The 27,993-nt window shown below is 41.5% G+C and overlaps 1 protein-coding gene across 5 annotated transcripts in view; it reads left to right on the forward strand.

The window, feature by feature from the left end:
• Positions 1 to 24: 24 nt before the first annotated feature.
• Positions 25 to 27,993, forward strand: part of APOO (apolipoprotein O) — a 60,661-nt gene continuing 32,692 nt past the window's right edge. For 2 of the 5 annotated variants that reach the window (XM_044235498.1, XM_044235499.1), the window contains exons 1-2: positions 25 to 244; positions 1,794 to 1,946. In XM_044235498.1, coding sequence (XP_044091433.1) covers positions 1,875 to 1,946 — 72 coding nt within the window. In that variant the 5' untranslated portion in view covers positions 25 to 244; positions 1,794 to 1,874. Of the gene's footprint in view, positions 245 to 1,793; positions 1,947 to 6,736; positions 6,795 to 27,993 lie in introns of those variants that run through there. The other 3 variants (XM_044235501.1, XM_044235502.1, XM_044235500.1) reach the window with 2 other exon arrangements.

Consider the following 27,993-nt stretch of genomic DNA (forward strand, 5'->3'; position numbering starts at 1 on the left):
CTTACGTTCGTTCCCGCCTGAGGAGCGACGCGTTTGCAGCTCGGCGACGCCGCTCCCAGACCCGGCTTCCGAACTAATCCTTCGCGGGATCGAATTGGCTGTTCGGCAGTCATACGCACCGCGGCCCGCTTGCGGTCAGACGAATCAGGGCCCTACCCGGCCGCCGTAGCCACCTCTCTGTAGTAGGCGGGGCCGAGGCCGGGGTCACCCCGCCGGAGCCACCTCTGCCAGCAGCATGTTCAAGGTGAGAGCGTGGAGCCGGGTCACAGCTGTCACCGCCCCCTCTTGGCCTCACGGAGCCCAGCTCGCGCTCTCGTGGGCTTTCCCGGGGGCCAGGCCCGGTTCGCCCCGAGGCTTTTCCCGCCTCCGGGCCGGGTGCGTCCGGACCCCGCGGTTCATTCACTGAGCCGCTAGGAGCGGGAGGTTGCCGGGCGGAGGCGTGAGATCCCAGGGTGGGTAGGCGGGTCCTGTGGGTCTTGCTCTCGTGAATAAAACACTTTGAAAAGTTAAAGTACCCCGCAAAGTGCTCACCCACCCCACCCCCGATGGTTACCTATTGGGTTGGTGGGTAAGGAGAGGCCAGCTCAGGGCACTGCAGGGTTCGGCTTCGGTTGCCTGGCAGGGTCAGGTTTCAGAACCTGGTGTGTGAATGGGGGGAGGGTCACCTTTGGAGAAGCTGTTGAAGGATTTGGGGAAGCTGGTATGGGAATGGTTGGAAGGATGGGCAGCTGGAACTTAGTTCCCCTTCCAAGTGAACATTATTTAATATGGACAAGTCGACCCTCTTTACATTTGACGAAGTTATGTCTTTTGAAAGAAAGCGCTTTTCAGAGTGAAGGCTTTGTTTCGAAAATCTGATTTTGACCTGAGGCCATTATTCTACTACTTAAAAAAAAAAAAAAAGTAAATGCTGTTTCTTATCATGAGAAATCACAAGCTACCAGAAATTAGTCTACAAAATTGAGTCTTAAAGAAACATAGCACCCATAAAATAGTGCTAATGAAATCTCAAATTTGTACACCTTGTTTGAAAGTTTTATTGTGCTTCTGCAGTGTGCTTTGGGCACATTAGGACAGGCTATAAAATCAGAACGTGGATTCGGCCTTACAGTCTTGGTATTGCCACTTTCTAGCTGGGTGACCTTGGGCACGTTACTTAACCATTTTGTGCCTATTTTCCTATCGGTGAAATTGGGGGACTAGCATATACTTAATAGGGTTGTTATAAAGACTAAAAAATAAATATAAAGACTAAATAAGTAAGTGTAAAGCACTTGGAAGAGCTCTTGGCATATAGGAGTGTCATCTAAGTATTTGCTTTTATTTTGTTTTCAGGCTGCTCACAGTTTAGTTACCAGGACAGATCCATTAGCAACTTGGATTCATTGGATAAATTTGTGTTGAACAGCTATTATGTGCTAGGAGCTCAGCTCAGTTTTAGGGTTGCAACACCAAAGGATATGCTATGATCAGTTTATATGGGTGTCAGTGAGGCACTGTGGTAGTAGAAAGGAGAGCAGGATCTCCTCTGCCTCAGGGATTCCCCTCTACACTGGGGGCTTTTGACCTGTGGTCTTCAGCCCCTCAGAGGGTCTGTAGATAAAATCTAGGGGAGTCCCTAAGCCCTGATGGGGAAAAAAATCTTTATTTTCACCAATCTGCAACTGAAATGTAACATTTCCTTTAGTTATGAGTGTAGTGTAGGTAACTGTTCTAGTTAGCTGTTGGTGGGTAACAAGCCAGTGTGAACCAGTGCCTTCAAACTACAATAATTTATTATTTCTCGCCATCAGTGGGTTGCCTGGGCAGTTCTGCTGGCATCTCCCAGTGGCTGAATTCAGCTGGTGCTTGGACTATAAGTTGGCCTTACTGTCATGTATGGGAGCTTGGTGCCCCTCATTGTGCCTACCTTGGGCTTCCTCACATGGTCACTGGGTTCCAAGAGGGTAAGTCCGATTGTGCAAACACTTACCTGCTTGCATCACATTTGCTGATGTCAAAACAAGTCACGTGGCCAAGCCAGAGTCAGTATGGGGACACTACACAAGAGCATGGATATGAGGAGGTTCATTGGGAGCAATTAATTTAATAGGCTGGTATAGCAATAAATCACAGTAATATTAGCAGTACCTGTCATCAGTAGGACTCACAGGACCAATAGATGTCACGGATGTTTTTATATCACGGTTGCTGCAGAACTCAAGATATCATTTACGGTCATTACTACTTCAAAATTCTGGTAGTTATAAGACTCACTGTTAGGTCCTTTTATTTAATAAGGTAAGGAGTATGTATTACTGTATCACATTTTGAATTTTAAAAATGTTTTTATAACTATTGAAGTACAGTTAACATTTTATGCAGTTATAAGCATTAATTTGAAAAGGGGTCCATAGGGTCTATGATGCAAAAAAGGCAAAGAACCCCTGGGAACTTAAGGGGAGACTTCACAGAGGAGACATTTACATTTAGTTTTGAAAGACTGGTAGGAGTCCCTCAGGTGGATGAGCTGGGGTACTCCTTTGGGGGAAGTGCTAGTATAGCTCAGTTTCAATTATTCAAATACATAGTTTGAGTAGAAAAGATCACAACAAACCTTGGCAGACACCAAAATGTAAGGAATAAGCAGAGGAAGAGGGGAGACCAGAGGTGTTCTAGAAGCAGCTTCTGGTAAGTAGGTGTACAAAAGGGTGATGTTTAGAAAATCAAGGGAAGATGGTTCAAGGAGGGCAGGCTATGTTAGGATGCTTTCAGCTGGGAAAACATGGTTACTTAAATAGTAAGAATTCTCTCACAAAGTCTAGAGGAAGGGTGGACTCCAGTAGGCCAACAGTGTTATTAAGGACCTGGTCTCTTTTCTTGGCTTTCCATGATAAGATTGGTTCCCCTTATGGTTAAGCATGACTGGCAGTAGTAACACATGCTTTCTCATTCGCTAGAGCAGGGGAGAGGACAAAACTCCCACGCTTGGATTACGCTTTTCCTTCAATCTGATTGGACCAATTTAGGTCACATGTCTGCCCCTGACCTGATAGCCAGTGCCAGGGGAATGCCATGCTCTGATTGGCTTGGATTAAACCGGATCAGGTAGGGATGGGGTTAGTTTATCTTAATCACGTGGGACAGAAATGAATTTAACACAGTGGGGAATGGAGTTTGGATGTGCGCCCAACAGTGTCCGTTACAGTAAGAGAAGTTAGATGAATTTAGAGAAGTGTTTGTTAATTTGGGCAATTTGGAAAGCTTTCATGACTTTTTTTTTATAGATGTGGGTTACTGATGGAAATGAAAGCTATATTAATGTGGGTTGGTGACTGAGACATGAGTAAATGGACACAGTGGTGGGGTTGATAAATTTTATTTTCTCCTTCAAACAAAGGAGAGAATATGGTAACTAGAGAGACATGTTGGTCAAGATTGTAGAGTTGTTTTTGCGGTTGTTCCAGTATTCAAGATTTGGCAGTGTTTATGGCCTTAGGGAGGAATATAGGAAGGGGGCTTTCATTTTTGTTATTCTCATTATTTATTGATATATAGTGTATTATTTGCCCCAGGGGTTTAGGTCTGTGAATCATCAGTCTTACATAATTCACAGTACTCTCCATAGCACATACCCTCCCCAATGTTCATAACCCCCCCATTCTATCCCTACCCCCCCACCCGCCAGCAACCCTCAGTTTGTTTCCTGAGATTAAGAGTTTCTTATGGTTTGTCTCTCTCCCGATCCCATCTCCTTTCATTTTTTGGGAAGGGGGTTTTTAGAAGAGAGAATCCCTCAGCTTCAAAAAGGAGGAAAGATGTTGCCTGCCTTCTGTGAGCTGGAAAGAAAAGGTTGGGAGTAATGGTAGACTAGTGGTTCTCAGCCAGACAGTACCAGCCATTTGGGGTACATTTTGGAAACTTGGATTGTTCTGCATGTCTTTAGTTGTGTTGAACAGTTATATACTGAAATATAATTCTTACTGTAAATCTTTTCCTTTTGTTCTCCATCATGTTACCATCAAATCAGTATACTGGTCTCTTTTTTTGGTCTTACATGTGTAGATGGGTGATAAATTTTTATTTCAAGATAGCAAAAGAGTTACTTAGAATATTTGTCATAAAATAGTGTTAGGTCTAGTAGTTAAGGAAATTTAGAACCAGTGCTTCTCAAACTCTAAAATACATGGAGCTCTGTTTCAGCAGGTCTGGGGTGGGGCCTCAGGGTGTCCATTTTTTTTTCATTTTTTTTCCTTTTCTTTTTTGTTTTTTTAAGCAAGCTCCTGGTTGATACAGATGCTGCTGGTCCCCCCGTCATACTTTGAATAGCAAGAACTGAAGCAGATTGGTAGATGAATGGCTTCTTGTGTTTTTAAAAGGTGTTTGATTTTATGAGTGTGGTGGGATTTGCAAGAGGTACTGGCCAAAGGAAGAAAAGGTCAGTGAGGGGCTTTGAGGACTCAGTTCTGAGAACTGCTTCGGGAGGTCTATCATGACTGATTCCTGGAAATGGGGACAAGCAAATGGTAGGATTGATGTGGGTTTAAGAGTCTTCAGCTTGGGGCGGAAAGGAATTGATAATATAGGTGTTGGTGGAAAAAGTACTGTGTGTGTGACTAGTATGTGCATATACAATTAAAATATTTAAACCGGAACCATTGTTTTGACTTATCCATCTTCAGGTCAGTAGGGGGCACTGGCGGATTAAAAAACACATTTGAAAAGCTGCCCAGTCCCTATTTGCACACTCACTATTCCAGGAAGTTTTTCTAGGTGCTGCTGCTAGAATTGAATATATATACCCAGTCCCCAGATTCCTGTTACTCGATTCCATTCATTACACAAATGTTTATCATAGTCCAACTGTGACTGAGCACTGTGCTACACCCTCGTGGGTACAAATAAAAAGTCCTAGTTCTTACTCCGGAGAGAGTCCCCAGATTTGGCCGCATGCCAGAATTATTCAAGAGGTATTTTCCAGGGCCCTGCCCATGGGTCTGATTTCATTTTTATGTGAGGTCCAGGTACCTCTGGTTTTGAACCAGCCCACCCTGCAGGTGACCGAAACTTGAGGTTAGTGGCGCAGAAATGGCCCATGCCGATGCAGTGTGGTAACCGCTCTGATGTCAAAGTTGTGGCAAGTTGGGCAGATTGGGTCACAACTTTGGCTACACATTAGAATCACATAGCGAGCAAGTCCTGCTGCGCAGGCGGTGCCCAGGTCAGTGCAGTCGGAATCTTTAGGACTGGGGTGTAAGCATCCAGTTTGTAGTGTAGCCACCCTTGAAAACTAGTGATTTAGAGGAGCGAGCACCAGCAGGGGGCATCAGGAGACTTAGTACAGTAGAACATTGCCTGTGCTGACCTCTGAAGCTGGCCGGGAGGAGGGGGACACGGGACGATTGGAAGGGCCTTCCAGGGAGAGCAGAGACGTGGATGCAAGGACGCAGAAGGGTTCGGCACTGTCTTAAGACCTTGGGCTTCACCGTGTTCCCCTGGGCAAGATACTCAAATTCTCTGAAGCTGTGTCCTCATCTGTAAAGCAAGGATAAGACTAGCACCAACCTCAGGCTTTTGTGTGGGTATAAATTAACTTGGACCCCAGGCTTCGCACAGTGCTTGGTATCAAGTAAGGGTTCGATAAACGTGAGCTCTTACTGACTTTTAGTGGGCTTCTTGTAGGACGCTGCTACATACTGTTGGGGTGGTGCATGATCTTGGGGCTTTCCAAAAGTATTTTTTACTTTCAAAATTTGTTGACTGGCTGTGGGAGAAGAGGGGAAAGGAGAATTTAAGGATGCTGCTCAGGCTTTTAGCTTGGAAAACCAAGGGACGGTTAGAACTACTTGGTGGGATGGGAAAATGGAAGAAGGCTGAGGTGGGTTTGATCTGACACAAATTGGCCCCTTTGAAGTGTCTGTGGACATTATCATGTGATCAGTTGACATGAAACCCAAGGGTATGACGTTTTCATGAGAGATGTGGTTTGGAGATTGGGGAATCATCAGACATCTTGAGGGAGAGAACTTGGCCTCCCGAAACCTCCAACAGTTCCTTCCTGAAGGACAGAGATCTGACCTCTGCTCAGAGCTCCCCACTCCCAGGAGCCTGAGGTGACCGTGTCCTTGGCTATGAGGCATTTTACCTTACATACTCTGTGGCTGTTTGGTCTTGATGTAATTGTCTATCTTTCTGAAATTAATTTTCTTACCATGAATAATATATCACTAGTGCAGACTGAGGGGAGAATAATACTGCTAAATGGAAAAGGAAAATCACCTGTAAATTGCAAAAGAAGCACTGTAACTTTATTTTATGTATTATTTTAAATGGCACACATTTGGGAAGATAGTAAAGATTTCTCCCCTGCAATATAAGCATATCCAAAGGACTTCTTGAGAAATTATAATGAATATGTATATTTATACATACACATATGTGTTTATTATGTGTATATATTTGTCATATGTGTATATAATGCATGCATATTTACTCACATAAATACATATTTATGTGCAGGATTAACTGGGTTTTTTTCCTTTCTGACCCTTCAAAGATGTTGGGTGGTGGATCACAAAGAAGAAAATCTGCCCAGCCCCATTGGATGATGTCAGAAAGCACAGGCTCAGGTTCGGTTGATAGTATGTTTGGTTTAGGGCTGAGCAACTTTAATGAAGTTCCTTAATTTCTCAGAGTTCCATTATCAAGATACTGCGGGACCAATAATATGCCCCTCCATTTGGCACAGGATTGTTGGGAGGTTCAAATACAATAACATGTGGAAAGAACCGTAAACTATGAAGCGCTGTATGAACGTAAGCTATTTTCTATCCCTTCTGCATTGCATCTGTCTTCTGAAGTGATCTAGAGTTTTGGGTAGCACCCTGGACTTAGGACTGACTGTCACAAATAGATGAAACTTGCATAAATTCACTTCTCAGATAGAACTGAATTCTGCTCAGGACACCCGAACAATCTTCCATCTAAAACGCTAATGGCCTCTTGTGTGCAGCTAACGCTGGGAGAGGAGAAGGAAGGCGTAGATGAATTGTACCTTAAAAGAATGGGGAGCAGAGACAAATGGAAAACAGTAGATAATCGACTAGGTATTTATGATAAGTGAATTCATTACCCTGTGGAGCCTACGCATGTTTGTAGACTTTCGTGATTAGAGGATCTTTGTGTATGTGTGCTTGACACTCCAGTCTTTTCTAGGCTAGACTGGAAGTTTTTAGAGGCTAAGAAATGAACTTTGATATTTGTTTGTATGGTACATTTAAAATTACTGCAAGTAATTAGATGCGTAAGACATCTCTATCGCAAGGAAACATACCTGTTTCCAAAACTCGACAGTTGACTTATTTATAATATGACAGGAAAGTGCCAAAAGATTTTTGAAATGAAAGTTTAAAAAGAGTTGATTTTCCCCAGGAATGCTTAAGTGGAATTTTATGGTGAGTGCATATAACATGAAAGTTCATGTAGATATTTTGGGGGGTGTGTGTGGAAATCTCAGTCTGAAGATAAATCCTAGAATTTGGAAGTTACTTGTTTTTCACTTGGAGTTTTTCCTAATTTCTGCATGGCCTCATGCCAGTTCTTTTAGAAAACTTGAACAGTGCCAGTTTCTTAATGTAGTGGGTTTTAAAACTTCATTCTATACTAAAAGTGGTAGAAGCAAGAATTTAGAGCAAGGGCTGGAGAGTTTTCAATATGCTGAGAGCCTATAACTTTGAATATTAAGCTGTATTTTTATGATAATGGCATTATAGATAGTACAGTTGTATTTTGAATGAGTATTGTTTTAAAGGAACTTTAAATACAGTCACCCTTTGTCTTTCTACTTCTTTCTGCCTCTTTGAAGCAACTCAGTGTGTTTTATTCAAAGCCCACACTGGCTCCAACTTAAGGATGTCTTTGTTTGGTTGGGTGAGGATGAGGAGCCCTTCATGGGAACTAGAGACAGGTTCACAGGCATTTGTTAATGGCTCTAGTTGGGAGGGATATCCAGTGGTTTCTTTCTTCAGAAATATCTATTCATTCATTTGACTGGCCTTTTTAATTTTTTTTTTAATTTTAAATTTAAAAATTTTAAATTTAAACTCAATTTAGTTAACATATACTGTATTATTAGTTTTAGGGGTAGAATTGACGGATTCATCAGTTGCATGCAACACCCAGTGCTCATTCCATCTTGTGCCCTCATTAATGCCCATCACCCAGTTGCCCTATCCACCCCCCACCTTCCCTCCAGTAACCCTCAGTTTGTTCCCTAGAGTTAAGAGGCTCTTATGGTTTGCCTCCCTCTCTGTTTTCATCTTACTTTATTTTTTCTTCCCTTCCCCTTTGTTAATCTTTTTTGTTTCTTAAATTCCACATATGAGTAAAATCCATGGTATTTGATGGTATTTGTCTTTGACTGACTTACTGTGCTTAGCATAATACCCTCTAGTTCTATCCATGTAGTTGCAGATGGCAAGATTTCATTCTTTCTGATGGCTGAGCAATATTCCATTGTATATATAGACCACATCATCTTTATCCATTCATCTGTCGATGAACATCTGGGCTCTTCCCATAGCTTGGCTACTGGGGACATTGCTGCTGTAAACACTGGGGTGCATATGCCCACTTGAATCACTATGTTTGTATCCTTTGGATAAATACCCAGCAGTGCAATGGCTGGATCGTAAGGTAGCTCTATTTTTAACTTTCTGAGGAACCTCCATACTGTTTTCCAGAGTGGCCGCACCAGTTTGCATTCCCACCAACAGTGTAAGAGGGTTCCTTTTTCTCTGCATCTTTACCAACATCTGTCGCTTCCTGAGTTGTTCATTTTAGCCATTCTAACAGGTGTGAGGTGGTATCTCATTGTGGTTTTGATTTGTATATCCCTGATGCTAAGTGATGTCGAGCATTTTTTCATGTGTCTCTTGGCCATTTGTAAATGCCCATGCATATTTTCTGCCTGTTTCATGACTGGATTTTTTGGGTGTTGAGTTTGATAAGTTCTTTATAGATTTTGGATACTAGCTCTTTATCTGCTAAGACATTTGCAAATATCTTCTCCCATTCTGTCAGTTGGTTCTGTCGATTGTTTCCTTTGCTGTGCAAAAGCTTTTCATCTTGATGATTTCCCAGTAGTTCATTTTTACTTTTGTTTCCCTTCCCTCCAGAGATGTGTCTACAAAGAAGTTGCTGCAGCCTAGGTCAAAAAGGTTGCTGCTTGTGTTCCCCCCTACGATTTGGTGGATTCCTATCTCACATTTAGGCTTTTCATCCATTTTGAGTTTATATTTGTGTAAGGTGTAAGAAAGTGGCCCAGTGTCGTTCTTCTGCATGTGGCTGTCCAGTTTTCCCAACACCATTTGTTGAAGAGATTCTCTTTTTTCCATTGGACATTCTTTCCTGCCTTGTTGAAGTTTAGTTGACCATAGAGTTGAGGGCCCATTTCTGGGTTCTCTGGTCTGTTCCATTGAGCTGTTAGTCTGTTTCTGTGCCAATACCATGCTATCTTGATGATTATAGCTTTGTAAACAGCTTGAGGTTTGACTGGTCTTTTTAAGTAGGATATATGAAAATAGTAAAGGTTTCTTTTTCTTTTCTCTCCATCCCACAAACGTCAGTCCTTGTGAAATAACAGAATGTTTTTCTTTATGCTTGCTGAAATGAATCTCCTCTCCCATTAGAGGTGCTGATTCACGTGTTGTGTTATGACATGGGTTAAACTGGCAAGTGAGTAAGTAAGCAAGCACTGAGTGATACGAGGACTCCAACAAGTTTCCTGACTCCTCTGTTGATTGCTTACCTCACTTGGCAAATATTGACCCTGAGCCTGTTTGTGGAGTCAAATCATTCGGGAGCACTGTTAGAAGTTGCTGTGTATAATCCAAACATTGACTTTTCTTGTTTTTGTTCGTATTTTTGCAGCGATTTTCATTATGAATCCAGATTATCATCAACTGAATTGAGCCTTCTTACACAGCCACGTTTTTCCTAAAAAATGTTACTATTCTTTTTTTTTCCTTAAGAAAAAGCTGTGAGTAAGTGAGATGAGGTCGTAGGCAGTTGTCAGTGAGTTCTGTGTTCTTTGTAGCGCAGTGGTTTATTAGGAAATGAAACCTGGGTTTTGATAGACTTTGTGTTGACAAAATAGCTCTTCCTCTTAGAAAATACAGATTTTTTTAGTTACTTGAAAAAATGGAAGCGTTTGAAAGACAATTCTTGAAGGAAATTGTTCCCCTCTGATTTTTTTCCTCCTTGTAGTCCCCTAACTCAGAAAAGATTGAATGGATATTGGGGTGCCATTCTGAAAGAGAGAGAGAGAGAGAGAGAGAGAGAGAGAGAGAAATAGGTAAGCAGTGATAAGTTTCTGTCTGAATGAGGAAGTTCAGATAAATTTGAAACATGGTAGATTATGTGTCATGTGTGTTCTAAGTCTGTGACGCCAGTACAGCCTGACCAGCTGAGTCAGAACGTGCCTGAAGAAACGGTAATCTCACTCCTTGGCCTTGAGGTTTCCTTCCTGTTTATCAGACAAGTTTGTTACTTATTGTGTGACTTTAACAGAAACCGATAACTATTTTTAAAGAGTAGAATATGAAACAGTTGCAGATGAACCATAGTTTCTTTGCTGACCTAATTTTGTGGTGAATTCTGCCCTCCGAAGATGAAATAGAAGTTGGTTTTATGTAAGCCAGAGATAGTGTTTATCTTAAAGACAGCCTCATTTTCCCCTCTTACCTCTTTAGATCACAGTTTGTTTATGGTGGATGAGGAAGACCCAGGAGGTATCAGTTACTCTACTGCAGAATTACAGAATTGAGTTTCTCACAAAATAGTTCTGTATTGGGGCATCTGGGTGGCTCATTCGGTTAAGTGTCTGCCTTCTGGGCAGGTCCTGATCCTGGCATCAGAGTCCCGCATCAGGCTCCCTACTGATTGGGGAGTCTTGCTTCCCTCTGTCCCTCCCTATGACCCTCGCTCTGTCCCTCCCCCTGCTTGTGCTTTCCCTCCCTCCCTCCCTCTCTCTCTCTAATAAATAAACTCTTAAAAAATAGTTCTGTATTTGTCGTAGTTGGAAGACCATTTTTCTACTTGTAGGTTAAAGTCTAAACTCTTAAAATACTGACTTCACAGCAGCTTACTGACTTCATAATCCATTTACTATGAAACAGTCTGAAATGATTGTGGTTTCCGTTGTTGTGAAAGTGTAAGTGCTTCCAAATTTATACATCCAAATGAATGCCCATCCAAATGGTCGTTTTGAGAGGATAGATTTAATTATCTTGTCAATACATTTTTTTCCAAGACATGGTGTCACTGATCAGTAGGTTTATTCAAACCTACTAATAAATTATTCAAAAAATATCTTAACGCATCAAAATATTTTTACTCTTCTTCATTTGGAGTGATCTTCATACTTTGGAAGTTTCTTTAGAATACACTTAGGAACCAGGCACTTTCATTCTTTGTGTATTACAAAATGAATCAATGTATGTTGTAAAATCTTTAGGAAATACAGAAGATACTAAAGACTCACCCTTAATTCCCCCACCTTTTTTAATGATTTTTTAATAGATTATTTATTCATTTATTTGATAGAGAGAGATCACAAGTAGGCAGAGAGGCAGGCAGAGAGAGAGAAGGGGGAAGCAGGCTCCCTGCTGAGCAGAGAGCCCGACGTGGGGCTCGATCCCAGGACCCTAAGATCATGACCTGAGCTGAAGGCAGAGGCTTAAACCACTGAGCCACCCAGGCGCCCTGATTCCCCCACCTTTTATAGACAACCACAGTTAACATCTTTTCAGACTTGTTTGTGGGCATACTTACACATATCCTCAGTTTCCCATTTCCAGAAAACTTACAACCCCCAACCCTTTAAACAGTGCCATTTTCTAATCTGCTTTTCTTTTCTTTTTTCTTTTTTTTTTTAAAGATTTTATTTATTTATTTGACAGAGAGAGATTACAAGTAGGCAGAGAGGCAGGCAGAGAGAGAGGAGGAAGCAGGCTCCCTGCTGAGCAGAGAGCCCGATGCGGGACTCGATCCCAGGACCCTGAGATCATGACCTGAGCCGAAGGCAGCGGCCCAACCCACTGAGCCACCCAGGCGCCCTCTAATCTGCTTTTCTCACTTACATTTCAAATGTACCGAAACTGCTTTTCTGACAAGCTTAAATTTTGATCTGAAAGTATTTGGAAATGGAAGCCACATGATCACATATTAAAAGTAAATTCCCTTTATTAATTTGTTACATAAATAGTTGGAATAAATTCTGACTCCATATTTGATCTATCAAGGTTACTACTTTGAAGAGAAAGAACTCTTTTTGAGAAGGCATACTGTTTATTTTTCTCCCAGGCTGCACTTTTTTTTTTAACCACCTTAACCATTTTTTTAGTCATTTTTTTTGTATTGCAGTAAGAAAACAACCCACACATAACAAAAAATTTACTATCTTAGCCATTTTTTAAAAAGATTTTACTTATTTATTTATTTGACAGAGAGAGAGACACAGTGAGAGAGGAAACACAAGCAGGGGGAGTGGGAGAGGGAGAAGCAGGCTCCCCGCTGATCCGGGAGCCCGTTGTGGGGCTCGATCCCAGGACCCTGGGATCATGACCTGAGCCGAAGGCAGACGCAACAACAGAGCCACCCAGGCACCCCATCTTAGCCATTTTAAACTGTACAGTTCAGTAGTGCTAAATATATTCACACTGATGCACGATAATCTCCAGAACTTTTTTTTATCTTGGGAAGGTGAAACTTTCTGTCCATTGAACTTTTCCCCATTTCTTCCTCCTCCAGCCCCTGGTAACCACCATTTCACTCTCTGTTTCTATGAATTTGACTACTTTGGATGCCTTGCGTAAATGAAGTCATACAGTACTTGTCTTTTGTGACTGGTTTATTTTGTTTAGCATAATGGCCTTGAAAGTTGGGTTGCTTTCACCTGTTGGCTATTGTGAATAATGCTACTATAAACCTGACTATATATCCTCAGGATCCTGTTTTTAGTTTTTTGGGGATATATACCCAGACATGGAATTGCTGGATCATATAGTAATTCTATGTTTAATTTTTTTTAAAGATTTTATTTATTTGACAGAGAGAGAAAGCACAAGTAGGCAGAGAGGCAGGCAGAGAGAGAGAGAGGGGAGGAAGCAGGCTCCCTGCAGAGCAGAGAGCCCGATGCGGGGCTCGATCCCAGGACCCTGGGATTATGACCTGAGCCGAAGGCAGAGGCTTTAACCCACTGAGCCACCCAGGCGCCCCTCTATGTTTAATTTTTTTGAAGAACTTCCACACTCTTATTTTTTTAAAAGATTTTATTTATTTATTTTACAGAGATCACAAGTAGGCAGAGCAGCAGGCTGGGGCGGGGGGTAGGAGGGAGGCAGGCTCTCAGCTGAGCAGAGATCCCAATGCGGGGCTCGATCCCAGGACCCTGAGATCATGATCTGAGCCACCCAGGTGCCCCGAGGAGCTTCCACACACTTTTCCCTAGGTGTTGCACCATTTCACAGTCCCTCCAGCAGTACACAAGGGATCCACTGTCTCTGTATTCTTGCTAATAACATTTGCTGTTTTCTGGTGTTTTGATAGTGGCCATCTTAAGGTGTATGAGGTGAGACTATAACTATTTTTTAAAAATAGTATATAAGTAATACTGAATAAACTATACTTTTAAAAAGCCAAAACAGTACAGTGGAGATAATATTCAGGTTCCCACTGTCTGTATCCCTCTAACCCTCTTCTCAGAGAAAGAAAGCCTCGATTACCAGTTGGTATGTGGCTCTCCAGATGGGAAAGGATTTCTGTATAAAATGTAGATATGGTCATGAATGCTCATTATGGCAGGAAGGCATTTTTTTTGATATTTCACAAATATGGACTCATTTAGTTTCTCTTTATTTTTAATTTGGTGTAAAACGCTTTCCTAAGGACAATAGTGTAGCCTGATTTGGGTAGAATTGTTCGTTGATTTCATCGTTTTGTTTTACCCTAAACTCTTTCACATAGTTTATTTTTTCATTTTATGTTCCTTTTTTTTGGGACAAGAATATCCTCAAAAGTATTGTCAGTTTTCATAGACCTTTTTAATTTTTTAAAAGATTTTATTTATTTAGCACAAACAGGGGCAGGGGGAGGGACAGAGGGAAGAGGAGAAGCAGGTTCCTCTCTAAGCAGGGAGCCCGATGTGGGGCTTGATCCCAGGACCCTGGGATCATGACTGAGCCAAAGGCAGATGCTTAACTGAATGAGCAACCCAAGCACCCCAGACCGCTTTTTAAAAAAATACGTTTCAGATTTTTATCTCTTAACCGAAAAGAATCAGATTAAAAGATTTTGTTTTTAATGAAGAATGTTTTCACGTGGAAATTACTGCAGAAAAGGTTGACTGAAGATCAAAGAACCAGTGTAACATTTGGAGGAAAAATATATAATTATGCCTCATTTCCTATAAATTGGAGAATATCTAATTTTAATGACATTTACTGTAAAAATGTCCCCACATGTGCTTATTTTCCGCAGTGATAGACATAAAAATGGTCTCATATAATAACTTTGGAAACAGCTGCACATTTTAATGTATAGATTATATGACCAATAAGTTATGTAATAGCTAAAATGCAATAATTACGGCTTTAGGTTTATTTGTACAGTTTTTGATACTGAATAATTTTGTGTATGTTATCATCAAAACCCATCTGACCTTGATATTAGAAGGGAACTTCTTGTGTGAGAATGTTTTGATATTATTAAAGCAGCAGACTTGGTTTATAGCTCTGTATTTGCTGTGTTTAGAGACTGTACCTACGCATGGGATAGCTGAAAAGATTGTGGTATTTCAAAAATCATCCTCACGCTCTAAACCTTTGGTTTCCTTGTTACTGCTCTTTTCAGAGGCTGGTCCTAGTGACACTAAGTCTTAACATCAGTCCATTGGGTGGCTGCCAAAAGAAAGAAATGCATAAACTTTCGATTGTTGATTCTGCCTTCTCCCTGCAGTTGTTTCCCAGAATTTCCAGTTGTGGTACATTATTCTTTTCTCTGTGTTTCTCCAGTCCTTTGTTGGTTAGTGCACTCATCACAAGTGGTGTAATTATTTGTCCACTTTTTTAGATGGCGGAGGCAGCAACCACATCTGACTGTCTTTGAAGTCTGTTTTCATTGTTCCATTAAAGAGTTGCTTTGATGTTGTCCTTTGTGTGGCTTACAGGGCCATTAACTGAGGTAGGGAAGTGGAGAAAAACAGGGTTTGGGAGAAAGGAAGTTCATTATGAGGTAGCATTTGAAACACTTAGTGAAGAAGTCTATGGGGAGTTCCATGTGCAAGCCTGAGGCTTAGGAGAGGCTGGGGTTGGGAATTCATATTTGGGCATAAGTGGCATATGATCGAAGTCAAAGACTTAGATTCAAATGAAATTGCTCCAGAGTGAGAAGGGGAGAGGGTGAAGGACTACTTTGACTCACCAGCTTTCAAGAAATGGGCAGAGAAAGATAAGGCCCAAAAGGAGAGGGAAAGAATGCCCTACAAAGCATGTACAATGGAGCTAGAGTAGAATCTTGGCAACTGAAGCAAGAGAGAGTATGAAGATGGTAGAGGGGTCACCAGTTTTGGGTTGCAGCCAGGATGCCAGATGACCATTGGAGTTTAGTAACTGGGAAGCCATTGGTTGCCTTCGGAAGAATGATTTTAGGTATGTTGAGTAGCGAGGGGGGAAGGGAATGAAGTAGAGAAAGCAAGTAGGAGTCTATTTTTCTTTTCTTTTTTTAAAAAAATAATTAATTAATTAGAGAGCAAGAGAACACAAGCAGGGAAAGTGGTAGAGGGAGAGGGAGAAGCAGGCTCCCTGCTGAGCAAGGATTCCCCATGTGGGGCTTGATCCCAGGACTGAGGGATCATGACTTGAGCGGAAGGCAGATGATTAACTGAGTGAGCCATCTAGGCTCCCCAAGAGTCTATTATTATTCAACTTTGTGTTGCAATCTCACATACAGGGGCACCTGGGTGGCTCAGTGGGTTAAAGCCTCTGCCTTCCACTCGGGTTATGGTCCCGGGGTCCTGGGATCGAGCCCCACATCGGGCTCTCTGCTCTGCGGGGAGCCTGCTTCCTCCTCTCTCTCTCTGCCTGCCTCTCTGCCTACTTGTGATCTCTGTCTGTCAAATAAATAACTAAAATCTAAAAAAACAAAGAAGAAATCTCACATACAGAAAAATACACGGATAACAAGTAAATTTTTACAAACTGACCATACTAGCATATCTAGTACTCTAGAACCCCTCATGGTCCTGGTCATTCCACAGCTTGCAAAGGGTATCCACTACTCTTTTTTTTTTTGGCCTGAAATTATTTTATTATTATTATTGAAGTATAGTTGACATACAGCATTTTATTAGTTTCAGGTGTACAACATATTGGTTCAACAATTCTATACATTACTCACTGCTCACTGTAATAAATGTAGTTACCATCTGTCACCATACATGATATAATATTATTGGCAATATTGCCTATGTTGTATTTTTCATCTCTATGACTTATTTTATAGCAGAATTTTGTACTTCTTAATCCCCTTTATCTTTTTTAAAATTAACATATAATGTATTATTTGTTTCAGGGGTATAAGTCTGTGATTCATCAGTCTTACACGACAAACAGCACTCACTACAACACATACCCTCCCCAGTGTCCATGCCCCAGCCACCCCTCGCTTCCACCCATTCCCCTCCAGCAACCTTCTGTTTTGTGAGATGAAGAGTGTCTTATGGTTTCTCTCTTTAGTTGCGTCTTGTTTCATTTTTTTCCTCTTTCCCTATGATCTTCTGCCTTGTTTCTCAAATTCCGCATATCAGTGAGATCGTATAATAATTGTCTTTCTCTGATTGACTTAATTCACTTAGCATAATAACCTCTAGTTCCATCCACATCATTGCAAATGGTAAGATTTCTTTTTTTTTTAAGATTTTATTTATTTATTTGATAGAGAGATCACAAGTAGGCAGAGAGGCAGGCAGAGAGAGAAACGGGGAAGCAGGCTCCCTGCCAAGCAGAGAGCCCGATGTGGGGCTTGATCCCTGGACTCTGGAATCATGACCCAAGCTGAAGGCAGAGGCTTTAACCCACTGAGCCACCCAGGCACCCCAAGATTCGTTTTTGATGGCTGCATAATAAAATTCCATTGTATATAGATCTATACCACAACTTTATCCGTTCATCTGTTGTTGGACATCTGGGCTCTTTCCATACTTTGGCTATTGTAGACATTGCTGCTATAAACATTGGAGTGCAGGTGCCCTTTTGGATCACTACATTTGTATTTTTGGGGTACATACCCAAGAGTGCAATTGCTGTGTCATAGGGCAGCTCTATTTACAATTTTTTGAGGAACCTGCATACTGTTTTGCAGAGTGGCTGCACCAGCTTGCATTCCCACCAGCAGTGTAGGAGGGTTCCCTTTTCTCCACATCCTTGCCAACATCTGTCATTTCTTGACATTAATTTTAGCCATTCTGACTGATGTGAGGTGGTATCTCATTGTGGTTTTGATTTGTACCTCTCTGATGCCAAGTGATGTCAAACACTTTTTCATGTTTCTGTTGGCCATCTGGATGTCTTCTTTGCAGAAATATCTGTTGATGTCTTGTGCTCATTGTTTGGATTATTTGTTCTTTGGGTGTTGAGTTTGATAAGTTCTTTTTCTTTTTTAAAGATTTTATTTATTTATTTGACAGAGAGAGAGAGAGGTCACAAGTAGGCAGAAAGGCAAGGAGAGGTGGGGAGGGAAGCAGGCTCCCTGCTGAGCAGAGAGCCCAATGCAAGCCTTGATAGCAGGACCCTGGGATCATGACCTGAGCCAAAAGCAAAGGCTTAACCCACTGAGCCACCCAGGCGCCCTTACTAGCCCTTTATCTGATATGCCATTTATAAATATCTTCTCCATTCTATCAGTTCTCTTTTTGTTTTGTTGACTGTTTCCTTTGCTGTGCAAGAGGTTTTTATCTTGATGAAGTCCTAGTAGTTCATTTTGCCTTTGTTTCCCTTGCCTTTGGAGATGTGTCTAGCAAGAAGTTGCTGTGGCTGAGTTGAAGAGGTTGCTGCCTGTGTTCTCCTCAAGGATTATGATGGATTCCTGTCTCACATTGAGGTCTTTCATCCATTTTGAGTTTATTTTTGTGTATGGTTTAAGGAAATGGTCCAGTTTCATTCTTTTGCATGTGGCTGTCCAAATTTACCAACACCATTTATTGAAGAGACTGTCTTCTTTCCATTGGATATTCTTCCCTGCTTTGTTGAAGATTAGTTGGCCGTAGAGTTGAGGGTCCATTTCTGAGTTCTCTGTTCTGTTCCATTGATCTACTTGTCTGTTTTTGTGCTAGTACCATACTGTCTTAATGAGTACAGCTTTGTAATAGAGCTTAAAGTCCGGAATTGTGATGCCACCAGCTTTGGTTTTCTTTTTCAACATTCCTTTGGCTCTTAGGGGTCTTTTCTTGCTCCATACAAGTTTTAGGATTATTTGTTCTAGTTCTGTAAAAAGTTGATGGTATTTTGATAGGAATTGTGTTGAATGTGTACATTGCTCTAGGTAGCATAGTCATTTTCACAATATTTGTTCTTCCAATCCATGAGCATAGAACATTTTTCCATTTCTTTATGTCTTCCTCAATTTCTTTCATGAATATTCTATAATTTTCTGAGTATAGACCCTTTGCCTCTTTGGTTAGATTTATTCCTAGGTGTCTTATGGTTTTGGGTACAATTGTAAATGCGATTGACTCCTTAATTTCTCTCTTTTGTCTCATTGTTGGTGTATAGAAATGCAACTGATTCCTGTGCACTGATTTTATATCCTGCCACACTGTTGAATTCCTGTATGAGTTCTAGCAGTTTTGTGGTGGCATGTTTTGGGTTTGAGGTATCATATCATCTGCAGAGAGTGAGAGTTTGATGACTTCTTTGCCAATTTGGATGCTTTTTATTTCTTTTTGTTGTCTGATTGCTGAGGCTAGGACTTCTAGTACTATGTTGAATAGCAGTGGAAATAGTGGACATCTTTGCCGTGTTCCCGACCTTAGGGGAAAAGCTCTCAGTGTTTCCCCATTGAGAATGATATTCGCTGTGAGTTTTTCATAGATGGCTTTGATGATACTATGAGGTATGTACCCTCTATCCCTACACTCTGAAGAGTTTTGATCAAGAAACGATGCTGTACTTTGTCAAATGACTTTTCTGCATCTGTTGAGAGGATCATATGGTTCTTGTTTTTTCTTTTATTAATGTAATGTATTACCTTGATTGATTTGTGGATGTTGAACCAACCTTGCAGCCCAGGAATAAATCCTATGTGGTTGAGGTGAATAATGTTCTGTTGGATCCTATTGGCCAGTATCTTGTTGAGAATTTTTACGTACATATTCATCAGGGATACTGGTCTTTTTGGTGGGGTTTTTCTCTGATTTTGGATAAAGGTAATGCTGGCTTCATAGAAGGAGTTTGGAAGTTTTCCTTCCATTTCTATTTTTTGGAACAGTTTCAGAAGACTAGGTATTAATTCTTCTTTAAATGTTTGGTAGAATTCCCTTGGGAAGCCATCCAGTCCTGGGGGCTTGTTTGTTGGTAGTCTTTTAATTACTGCTTCAATTTCCTTGTTTGTTATGGGTCTGTTCAGGTTTCTATTCCTTCCTATTTCAATTTGGTAGTTTATAGGTATCTAGGAATGCATCCATTTCTTCCAGATTGCCTAATTTGTTGGTATATAGTTGCTCATAATTTCTTATAATTGTTTGTACTTCTTCAGTTTTGGTTATAATCTCTCCTCTTTTTTATGGTATTATTTAGGTCCTTTCTCTTTTCTTTTTGATAAGTCTGGCCAATTGTTTATCAATCATTAATTCTTTCAAAGAACCAGTTGTGTTGATTTGTTTACTGTTCTTTTGGTTTCTATTTCATTGATTTCTGTTCTGATCTTTATTATTTCTCTTCTGCTTGGTTTAGGTTTTATTTGCTATTCTTCCTCTAGCTCCTTTAGGTGTAGGGTTAGGTTGTGTATTTGGGACCATTCTTGTTTCTTGAGAAAGGCTTGTAGTGCTGTATACTTCCTTCTTGGGACTGCCTTTGCTGTATCCCAAAAATTTTCAACAGTTGTGTTTTCATTTTCATTTGTTTCCATGAATTTTTTAAATTCTTCTTTAATTTCCTGGTTGACCCATTCATTCTTTAGTAGGATGCTCTTTAGTCTCCATGTATTTGAGTTCCTTCCAACTTTCCTTTTGTGATTGAGTTCCAGTTTCAAAGCATTATGGTCCAAAAATATGCAGGGAATGATCCCAATCTTTTGGTACCAGTTGAGACCTTATTTGTGACCCAAGATGTGATCTATTCTACTCCGTGTGCGCTAGAGAAGAATGTGTATTGTTTTGCTTTGGGATGGAATGTTCTGAATATATCTGTGAAGTCCATGTGGTCCAGTGTGTCATTCAAAGGCCTTATTTTCTTGTTGATCTTTTGCTTAGATGGTCTGTCCATTGCAGTGAGGGGGCTGTTAAAGTCCCCTGCTGTTATTGTATTGTATTGTATATTGTTGATGTGTTTCTTTGATTTTGTTGTTAATTGGCTTATATAATTAGCTGCTCCCATGTTAAGGGCATAAATATTTACGATTGTTAGATCTTCTTGTTGGATAGACCCTTTAATTATAATATAGTGTTCTTCCTCATCTCTTATTACAGTCTTTGGTCTAAAATCTAATTTGTCTGATGTAAGGATTGCCACCCCAGCTTTCTTTGATGTCCATTAGCATGGTAAATGGTTTTCCACCCCCTCACTTTCAATCTGGAGGTGTCTTTGGGTCTAAAATGAGTATCTTGCAGACGGCATATTGATGGGTCTTTTTTTTCTTTAAAATCTAATCTGATACCCTGTGTCTTTTGGTTGGGGGCATTTAGCCCATTTACATTCAGGGTAACTATTGAAAGGTATGAATTTGGTGCCATTGTTTTGCCTGTAAGATGACTATTATGTATATTGTCTCTATTCCTTTCTGGTCTGTGTTACTTTTTGCTCTCTCTTTGCTTAGAGGACTCCTTTCAGTATTTCTTGCAGGGCTCTATATGTCCTACCTTCCAGAAAGTGGTCGTTTTTCTATTCATAGAGTTGCAGCTATTCTTTTCTTTGATCTTGGGTTAAGTTGGCAGGTGTTCAGAATGGTTTAATAACTATCTAGCTGAATTCCTGGGACCAGAAGAAATTAAGGTCTCCTGCTCCTCTGCCATCATGGACTCTACTCCTCTTTTTAAAAAAATAGATTATTTATTTAGGTAATCTCTACACCCAGCGTAGAGTTCGAACTCACAGCTCCAAGATCAAGAGTCACATGCCCTTCCAACTGAGCCAGCCGGGTGCTCCATGGATATCCAGTATTCTCCATTCTAACCATAGTCTATTTTTAAAGTAAATTTGTCAGTGAAGAAAGATAGAAGGATGGGTGATAGACTGAGAATTAGGGGTGGAGGGTATTGATTGTGTTGTGTTTATGATGGAAAGATTTTTATTGAATGTAAATAAATCCAGTAACTTCTTTAGTCGGTGGCCAGTCACTGTTTATTTTTAAGTTTAGGACAATTTTCATTTCATGCTTTCAGATGTTTTTAAAAAGTATGTACGTTTGAGTGTTTATACAAACCTAAGTTGGATAACTGGTCCCCAAGCATCTGCTTGTGGAATAGTGGTTTTCTAAATTTGGCTGATTGTGGGAATAGATTCTTGCCCCCCCCCTTAGATTTACTGAATCAGATACCATGGGGAAATGTGTTGGGATCTCTGCTCCTAAAAAAAAAAAAGAACCTTCCCCAGGTGATTCTGAAACCTCTTCTGTATGCAGGCTTACAACATCAGGCTTACATTTTGTCCAAAAGGAAACTGACATATATTTTAAATGAAAGGTCTAATAAGATCATAGTTCTTTAATTTAGGGAGAAAAAAATGTCACCCTTCTTGAAGATGGGATTCTATATACTGGATTCTCCATAAAGTTTAAAAAGAAAGCAGAAAACAAAAACAAAAACAAAAACAAACAAAAAAAAAAGAAAGCAAGTTGTCAGGGTTTGAACCCTACCATTTATGAGCATGCTTGAGTAATTCTGAAAATGGCTTATTTAGCTCGAGATTTTTATTTGTCTTTAAGACAGTTTCACTGGGACACAATCAGAAAGTGATCACGAAGTTACAGAGTCTGGGACAGTGTTTATTTGCAAAACAAGGACAGGTTAGCCTTCTGGGTACCCATTATGAGCTGAGTGTTTATGACCTCACCAGATCCATATCTTGGCTAACTGTGTCCAAGATCTCCTTTGCTGCTGGAGCTGAAGGCTAAACTCAATCTCAAGCCCACGTGTTTTTTCTTTTTAATTTATTTTTTAAATTGTGACCTGAGCCTTTTTGAGTAAACTCATTAGCTTCCTGGAAACTCTGTAAGGGCAATGACCATATCTCCCTATATGTTGTGGCATATTTTGCACTGTGCCTGATGTGGAGTAGGTGTACAACAAATTTATTTTTGCAATAAAATCATAGTTGACCTCTTCTAATTATTATATTGTTTGTAACCCTGCTTTCCTAGCCAGATTTGTTTTGCTCTCATCAGTCCTTGATGACCTTCACTGAAGAGAGTAAGAAGCAGAAATCCTTAAAGATAGTTGTGGTCTATGCCATTTATGGCACTTCTTGTTAGGCCCATCCAACCGCCTGCCAATCCTAGAGCTCATTTTCTAATGATGATGAAAACCTTTTGTGGGTTATGTAAAAACAAATGTTGAAAGATGAAGAATCCAAATGTTTAAGTTGGAGAATATACCTCAATAAGGGAGAGTTTAAGATATGTTGCTGGGGAATAGAATCAGACAGAAAGAAAGAAGGATTAGCCACATGAGCCAGGAAACTTGCTGATACTCCCCTTGAGGTTTGCAAGGCTAAGTGTCACCAACTTACCTTTGTCTGAGTCAGATTTTAGTTTTCCCTGTGACTGAGGTCTCTTGCAGCTGTATTTAAAACCTCAGACCAGTCACCACACTGGGGTCCTTAGTTTGAAATCACCACACTGGGGTCCCCAACTGTCTGAGTTCCAGGAGAGGCATCTAGTACATTTCAAGGATACATTCCAGAGGATAGGCTGGATCTAAAGCAACAAAGCTGTTGAATCTAGTTATTCTGTACCTGTAGCTTAGCACTCATTGAAGATGCAGTTCTTAACAGAGTGGGCTTGACTTTGGTCTATACCAAGCCAAACTTATCAAATCTGAACTAGAGCATGTCTAATCCGCTCTTGGAAGGTGCTTTTGTACCCATTTTCTGAGCCAAGCCATCTGTCCTGGGTAGAGAGTAAACCTCGCAAACAAAGATTCTCAAGTACTATCTCTTGGGACAGTAAGGCGGGTATGCACAGCCTAGAGGTTCCAGCTTCTCATCAGAAAAGGTCCAGAAAAGGCCCCAGGAGGTGTTTTCAGTCTGGTTGTACCATAATGGATCAAGACCCCTCCTGGAGAGAGGATGCCTCACACAAGGCAACCCAACAGAATGTCCGTTGGAGAAAAGGTGATAAAGCCAGAGCTGAAGTGATTTAGTGATCCAGATCCTGGAAGTTGGTTAAATCTTTCTTCAAATCCTCTCACTTCCAGATTAGTGGGGTTTTTTTCTTCCTGGAGGAGACAGGAGATTGAAGAATGTTCTTCTTTGACTCCTCTTTTGCTCTCTCACTTTCATGGGGTGATCTCTGCCCATTTAAATAGCCTTTCTCTTCTTAAATTCTGATATCAAATGGGTTGGCCTGAATACTCAGTATGAGCTCTCACAAGTTACGTTAAATACCTGGTAGGGGCCCCGCCTCCAGAACCCCCATTTGTGATAACACGTGGTCTGGCTGAGGCAGGATGCGGTAGTCACTCCCAAGAGGAGTCCCATTTGATGCCAAAAAGGAAAGGGAACCACCCAGGATGTTGGGCAGTGCACGAGCGTCAGGCTGGCCTGCCTGTGGACCTGGTACTGAGGCTCCTTGTGGGGGTTGCTGTTGCAAAGGTCAGTAGCACCTGGTTTGGCACCATGGTCAGATTCCTTAGGAATCCCCCCTGGCCTCCAGGTTCCACTCATATTTCAGCATGGACTTGGTGCAGTTTAAGTATGCATGGAATTTTTGAGATACGGTTTATGTACAGTGAGATGCACAGTTGTTAGGTTGTACAGATCTTACAGTTAAGAGTTTTAACACATGTATATACGCCTTCTGTAACCCATACCCCAGTTGAGGCATGGATCATCTATCATCCCAGAAAGTTCCCTGGTGCCCTTTCTCAGTAAGTCCATCCCCTCCCTACGCTTCACTCCCCACCCCAGGCATGACTTTTCTGATTTTTATCACTGTGTATTAGATCCGAGGCCCTGGATTTTTAAAGACCTACCGATTTGCTTGAAGTGTGGATGGTGAGAGATGTCAGAAAACATTCTTTTGAGCCATGCCTGGGAGGGGTGCTACTGGCATCCAGTGGGTAGAGGCCAAGGATGTCAGGAAGCATCTAGTGCTCAAGACAGCGCTCACATCAAACAGTGATCCAGGCCAAAGTGTTAATATTGCTGAGGTTGAGAAACCCTGAAGTAAATTATGTGCTCTTGGCAGAGAGAACTGTGGCCCTAGGGAGTGTTAATCTGTAGTTCTCCCAAGTCTTCTGGGGTGAGGGTTATTTTTTCCTGGTTGTTGTTGAGAGCCCTCGGGAAGCTGAAAGGGCAGCTGCAGGAGGAACCTTTCTTGGGTGCTCCCGCCCTCGAGGGCACAGTTCTTGCTGTGGGATGGGAGGGGCCATGGCTTTGGAGGGGGCGGAAAACTGACTGGAGAAGAGGGAGAAAACAACTTGAGCAATAGAGGACCAGGCTTTACTTAATATTGAAATTAGAGAAGTGGATGAAAGGGAAAAATAAAAGTAATCAAGAGTCCAATAAAATGTTACATTTATTTTTATTTATGTATTTATTTTTTAAAGATTTATTTATTTATTTGACAGACAGAAATCACAAGGAGGCAGAGAGGCAGGCAGAGAGAGAGGAGGAAGCAGGCTCCCCGCTGAGCAGAGAGCCCGATGTGGGGCTCGATCCCAGGACCCTGGGATCATGACCTGAGCCGAAGGCAGAGGCTTAACCCACTGAGCCACCCAGGCGCCCAAAATGTTACATTTAAAAAGTGAGTAAATTGAGGTTAAAAAGATCAAAGGGAGTAAAAATAATCACTAAGAACAGAAGAAGTAGAAATCTGCATTAAAACAATAGAAGGCTACAAGGTGAAAAACAAAATATGTGAGAAATAGATTGGATTAAGGATTGAAAGCAGGAATTGAGAATTTAAAAGGTCAACATAAGGCATTATGTCAAAGAAGGATGAACGTAGGGGCGCCCGGGTGGCTCAGTCAGTTAAGCGTCTGCGTTTGGCTCAGGTTGAGATCCGGAGTCCTGGAATCTAGCCTGGCATCGGGCTCCCTGCTCGGCAGTGAATCTGTTTCTCTCTGCCCCTCTGCCTGTTTGTGTGCTCTCTCTCTCTCTCTCTTGCTCTCTCTCTCTCTTCCTCTCTGTCTCTCTCAAATAAATAAAATCTTTAAAAAAGAACGATGAAGCAGAGGACAGTATGAACCCCAAATGCGTGGGGGCTGCAGTGCTGGATGGGGAGTGGGAAAGGGTGAGGCACCAGCTCTTGGGATCAAAGTCCAGAGTAAGGCTAGCTGGCTCAGGGGAAAGTCTCCAGTTCAAGGCAGTGTTGTCAGTAGGTTGTGGACAGATCCAGGGGGCAGAGAGCACTGAGTTGGCACCTCCAGATACCAGCAGCCTAATAGGCCTCTCTCCTGGGATGCCAGGAGGGACCACACCGACTGTCAGCAGTAGGTGGTTAAGCTTTACTCTGGAAACAAAAGAAATTTGTAGCAATATTGCCTTGAAATTAAGTCCTTTCAAGGTGAACACTTACTATTTCAGGTTATGTTAATTATTTTTAAATCAGTTAAAGTCATAGCCACTTCTCTAAATAGCCTCCAGCTCTTTATTTGCTTCCGAAGTAGGAATTTCTTTTTTTGTGTGTAACTCCAGGCGCACATTTCAACAGACATGTTGTTATGTTTTATTTAGCACAGTATGTTTTGTGAGTATTGTGGAATAGCCTAGTCTTTCACAATAGCCTAGTCTTGCAGATCTCAGTAATATGATTTCCATGATGCTGAAGCATGCCTGCAGAGTTAGAACAGGCCAGCCACTCATTTATTTTCCACCTCTCCTCCATCCATTCATGCGGGCAGTGAACAGTTACTACTGCACATTTCTTTTGTGCTAGGCACAGGCAGGGGCAGTAGGGAGACAGAGTAAGACATGGCAGTGTCACGAAAGGTCTTCCGATCTGTTAGGGAGAACTTGATAGACGTAAATAAATGGATAAATAAGAAAAGAAAAGAAAAATGCAGTATAACTACCTGCTCTGAGGCAGCTGTACAGCAAGACAAAGCAAGGATAGGACATTCCAGGCAGAGGAAGCAGCATATGTAAACCCAGGAAGCTGGGCAACAGCAGGGGAGAAATCTAGGGAGTTGGTGTGTTGTGGGGAAGGCAGACGCCAGGTGAAAGAAGGTGGTTGCGGTCGCATCATAATGGGCCTTGCTTGGCCGGCAGAAAAGTCCGCATAAAAGATAATAAATAAGGAAGGATCTCAAACTAAGGCTAGAAGATAATCAATTTGCAGTATGGAAAGATCATTCTTTTACATTGTGGTGGTTCGAGTCATCGGAGGGCCAGGTGAGCTGTTCGAATGCTGCTGGAAGCAATCCAAGAAAGAAAAGAGGGCTCAAGGGAAGATTGTACAGCAGGAGATAAAGTGGAGAGAGTGAACGGAGGTTGCTGAACAGTTAGAGTTAACAGGACTTGCTGACTGCTAGGCCGGGCTGGTGTGAACACGACCTCAGAGTTTCTGACCGGGTTGCCTGGTTGGGTAGTGGTACCACACCTGCGAGGAAGTAGAGGAAGAAGGGACAGGTCTGGGGTAAAGATGCTAGCTGGTCATATGCTGTGTAAGGTAAGGGATTATGATAGAAAATAAAGCCTTCTGGGGGAACCTCTGCCTTCGGCTCAGGTCATGATCTCAGGGTCCTGGGATCCAGCCCCACATCGGGCTCTCTGCTCAGCAGGGAGCCTCCTTCCCCCACCCCCTCTGCCTGCCTCTGCCTACTCGTGATCTCTTTCTCTCTCTGTGTCAAATAAATAAGTAAATAATCTTAAAAAAAAAAAAAAAAAGAAAAGAAAGCCTTCGGACTTGATTCTATAGCACACACCCACCCATCAGGCCAAGTGTGGACTTGGAGGCACAAGACAAGATCGCGATGAGTTGATTTTGGACATGGCTTGCAAAAAAATACAAATGTCCAGGAGTAATTGGATAAGTGAGTTGGGAGCTCTGGGCTGGGACTACATTTGCGTTGCAGCCCTGGGTGTGAGTGACCCAGTGAGGGAGGGCAAGGCACAAAAAGATACTGAGTTGGGGAACTTAGTTTGGAGGAGACCAGCTCTGAATGGGAATGGAAAGAGAAAACTTGTGAAAATTTGGTTATTAGAATTACAGAAATAATCTTCACTCTCTTCAGTGAATCACTAGTTGAGATCATTTCGAAACCACTTCCACTGTTGGTGGGGGGGTGTTTGTATGTGTGTGAGAGAGATCGAGACTCTTAGAGTTTTAAAATCATTCCATAACATTTCTGTTATTTTTAAAAGCATGCACACGTGTCTGTGTACGTATCTTTTACTTCACTTGACAGGTTAAGTAGAAAAACTTAGGAACTACTGTCTTGGAAATTAAGGTGAAGGTGACCTGAAATTTTAAGTCTGTGAGTACATGTTTCTTCAAGTTTCCATAAAATTTCAGGAACACATCTGTTTCTCATAAAGCACAGTAAGCCTTCTAGGGCAGAAGTCGCTGAAGTTATAAATGTGC

This window comes from Neovison vison, chromosome X (assembly GCF_020171115.1).
Source record: "Neovison vison isolate M4711 chromosome X, ASM_NN_V1, whole genome shotgun sequence".
Classification (NCBI taxonomy): Eukaryota; Metazoa; Chordata; class Mammalia; order Carnivora; family Mustelidae; genus Neogale; species Neogale vison.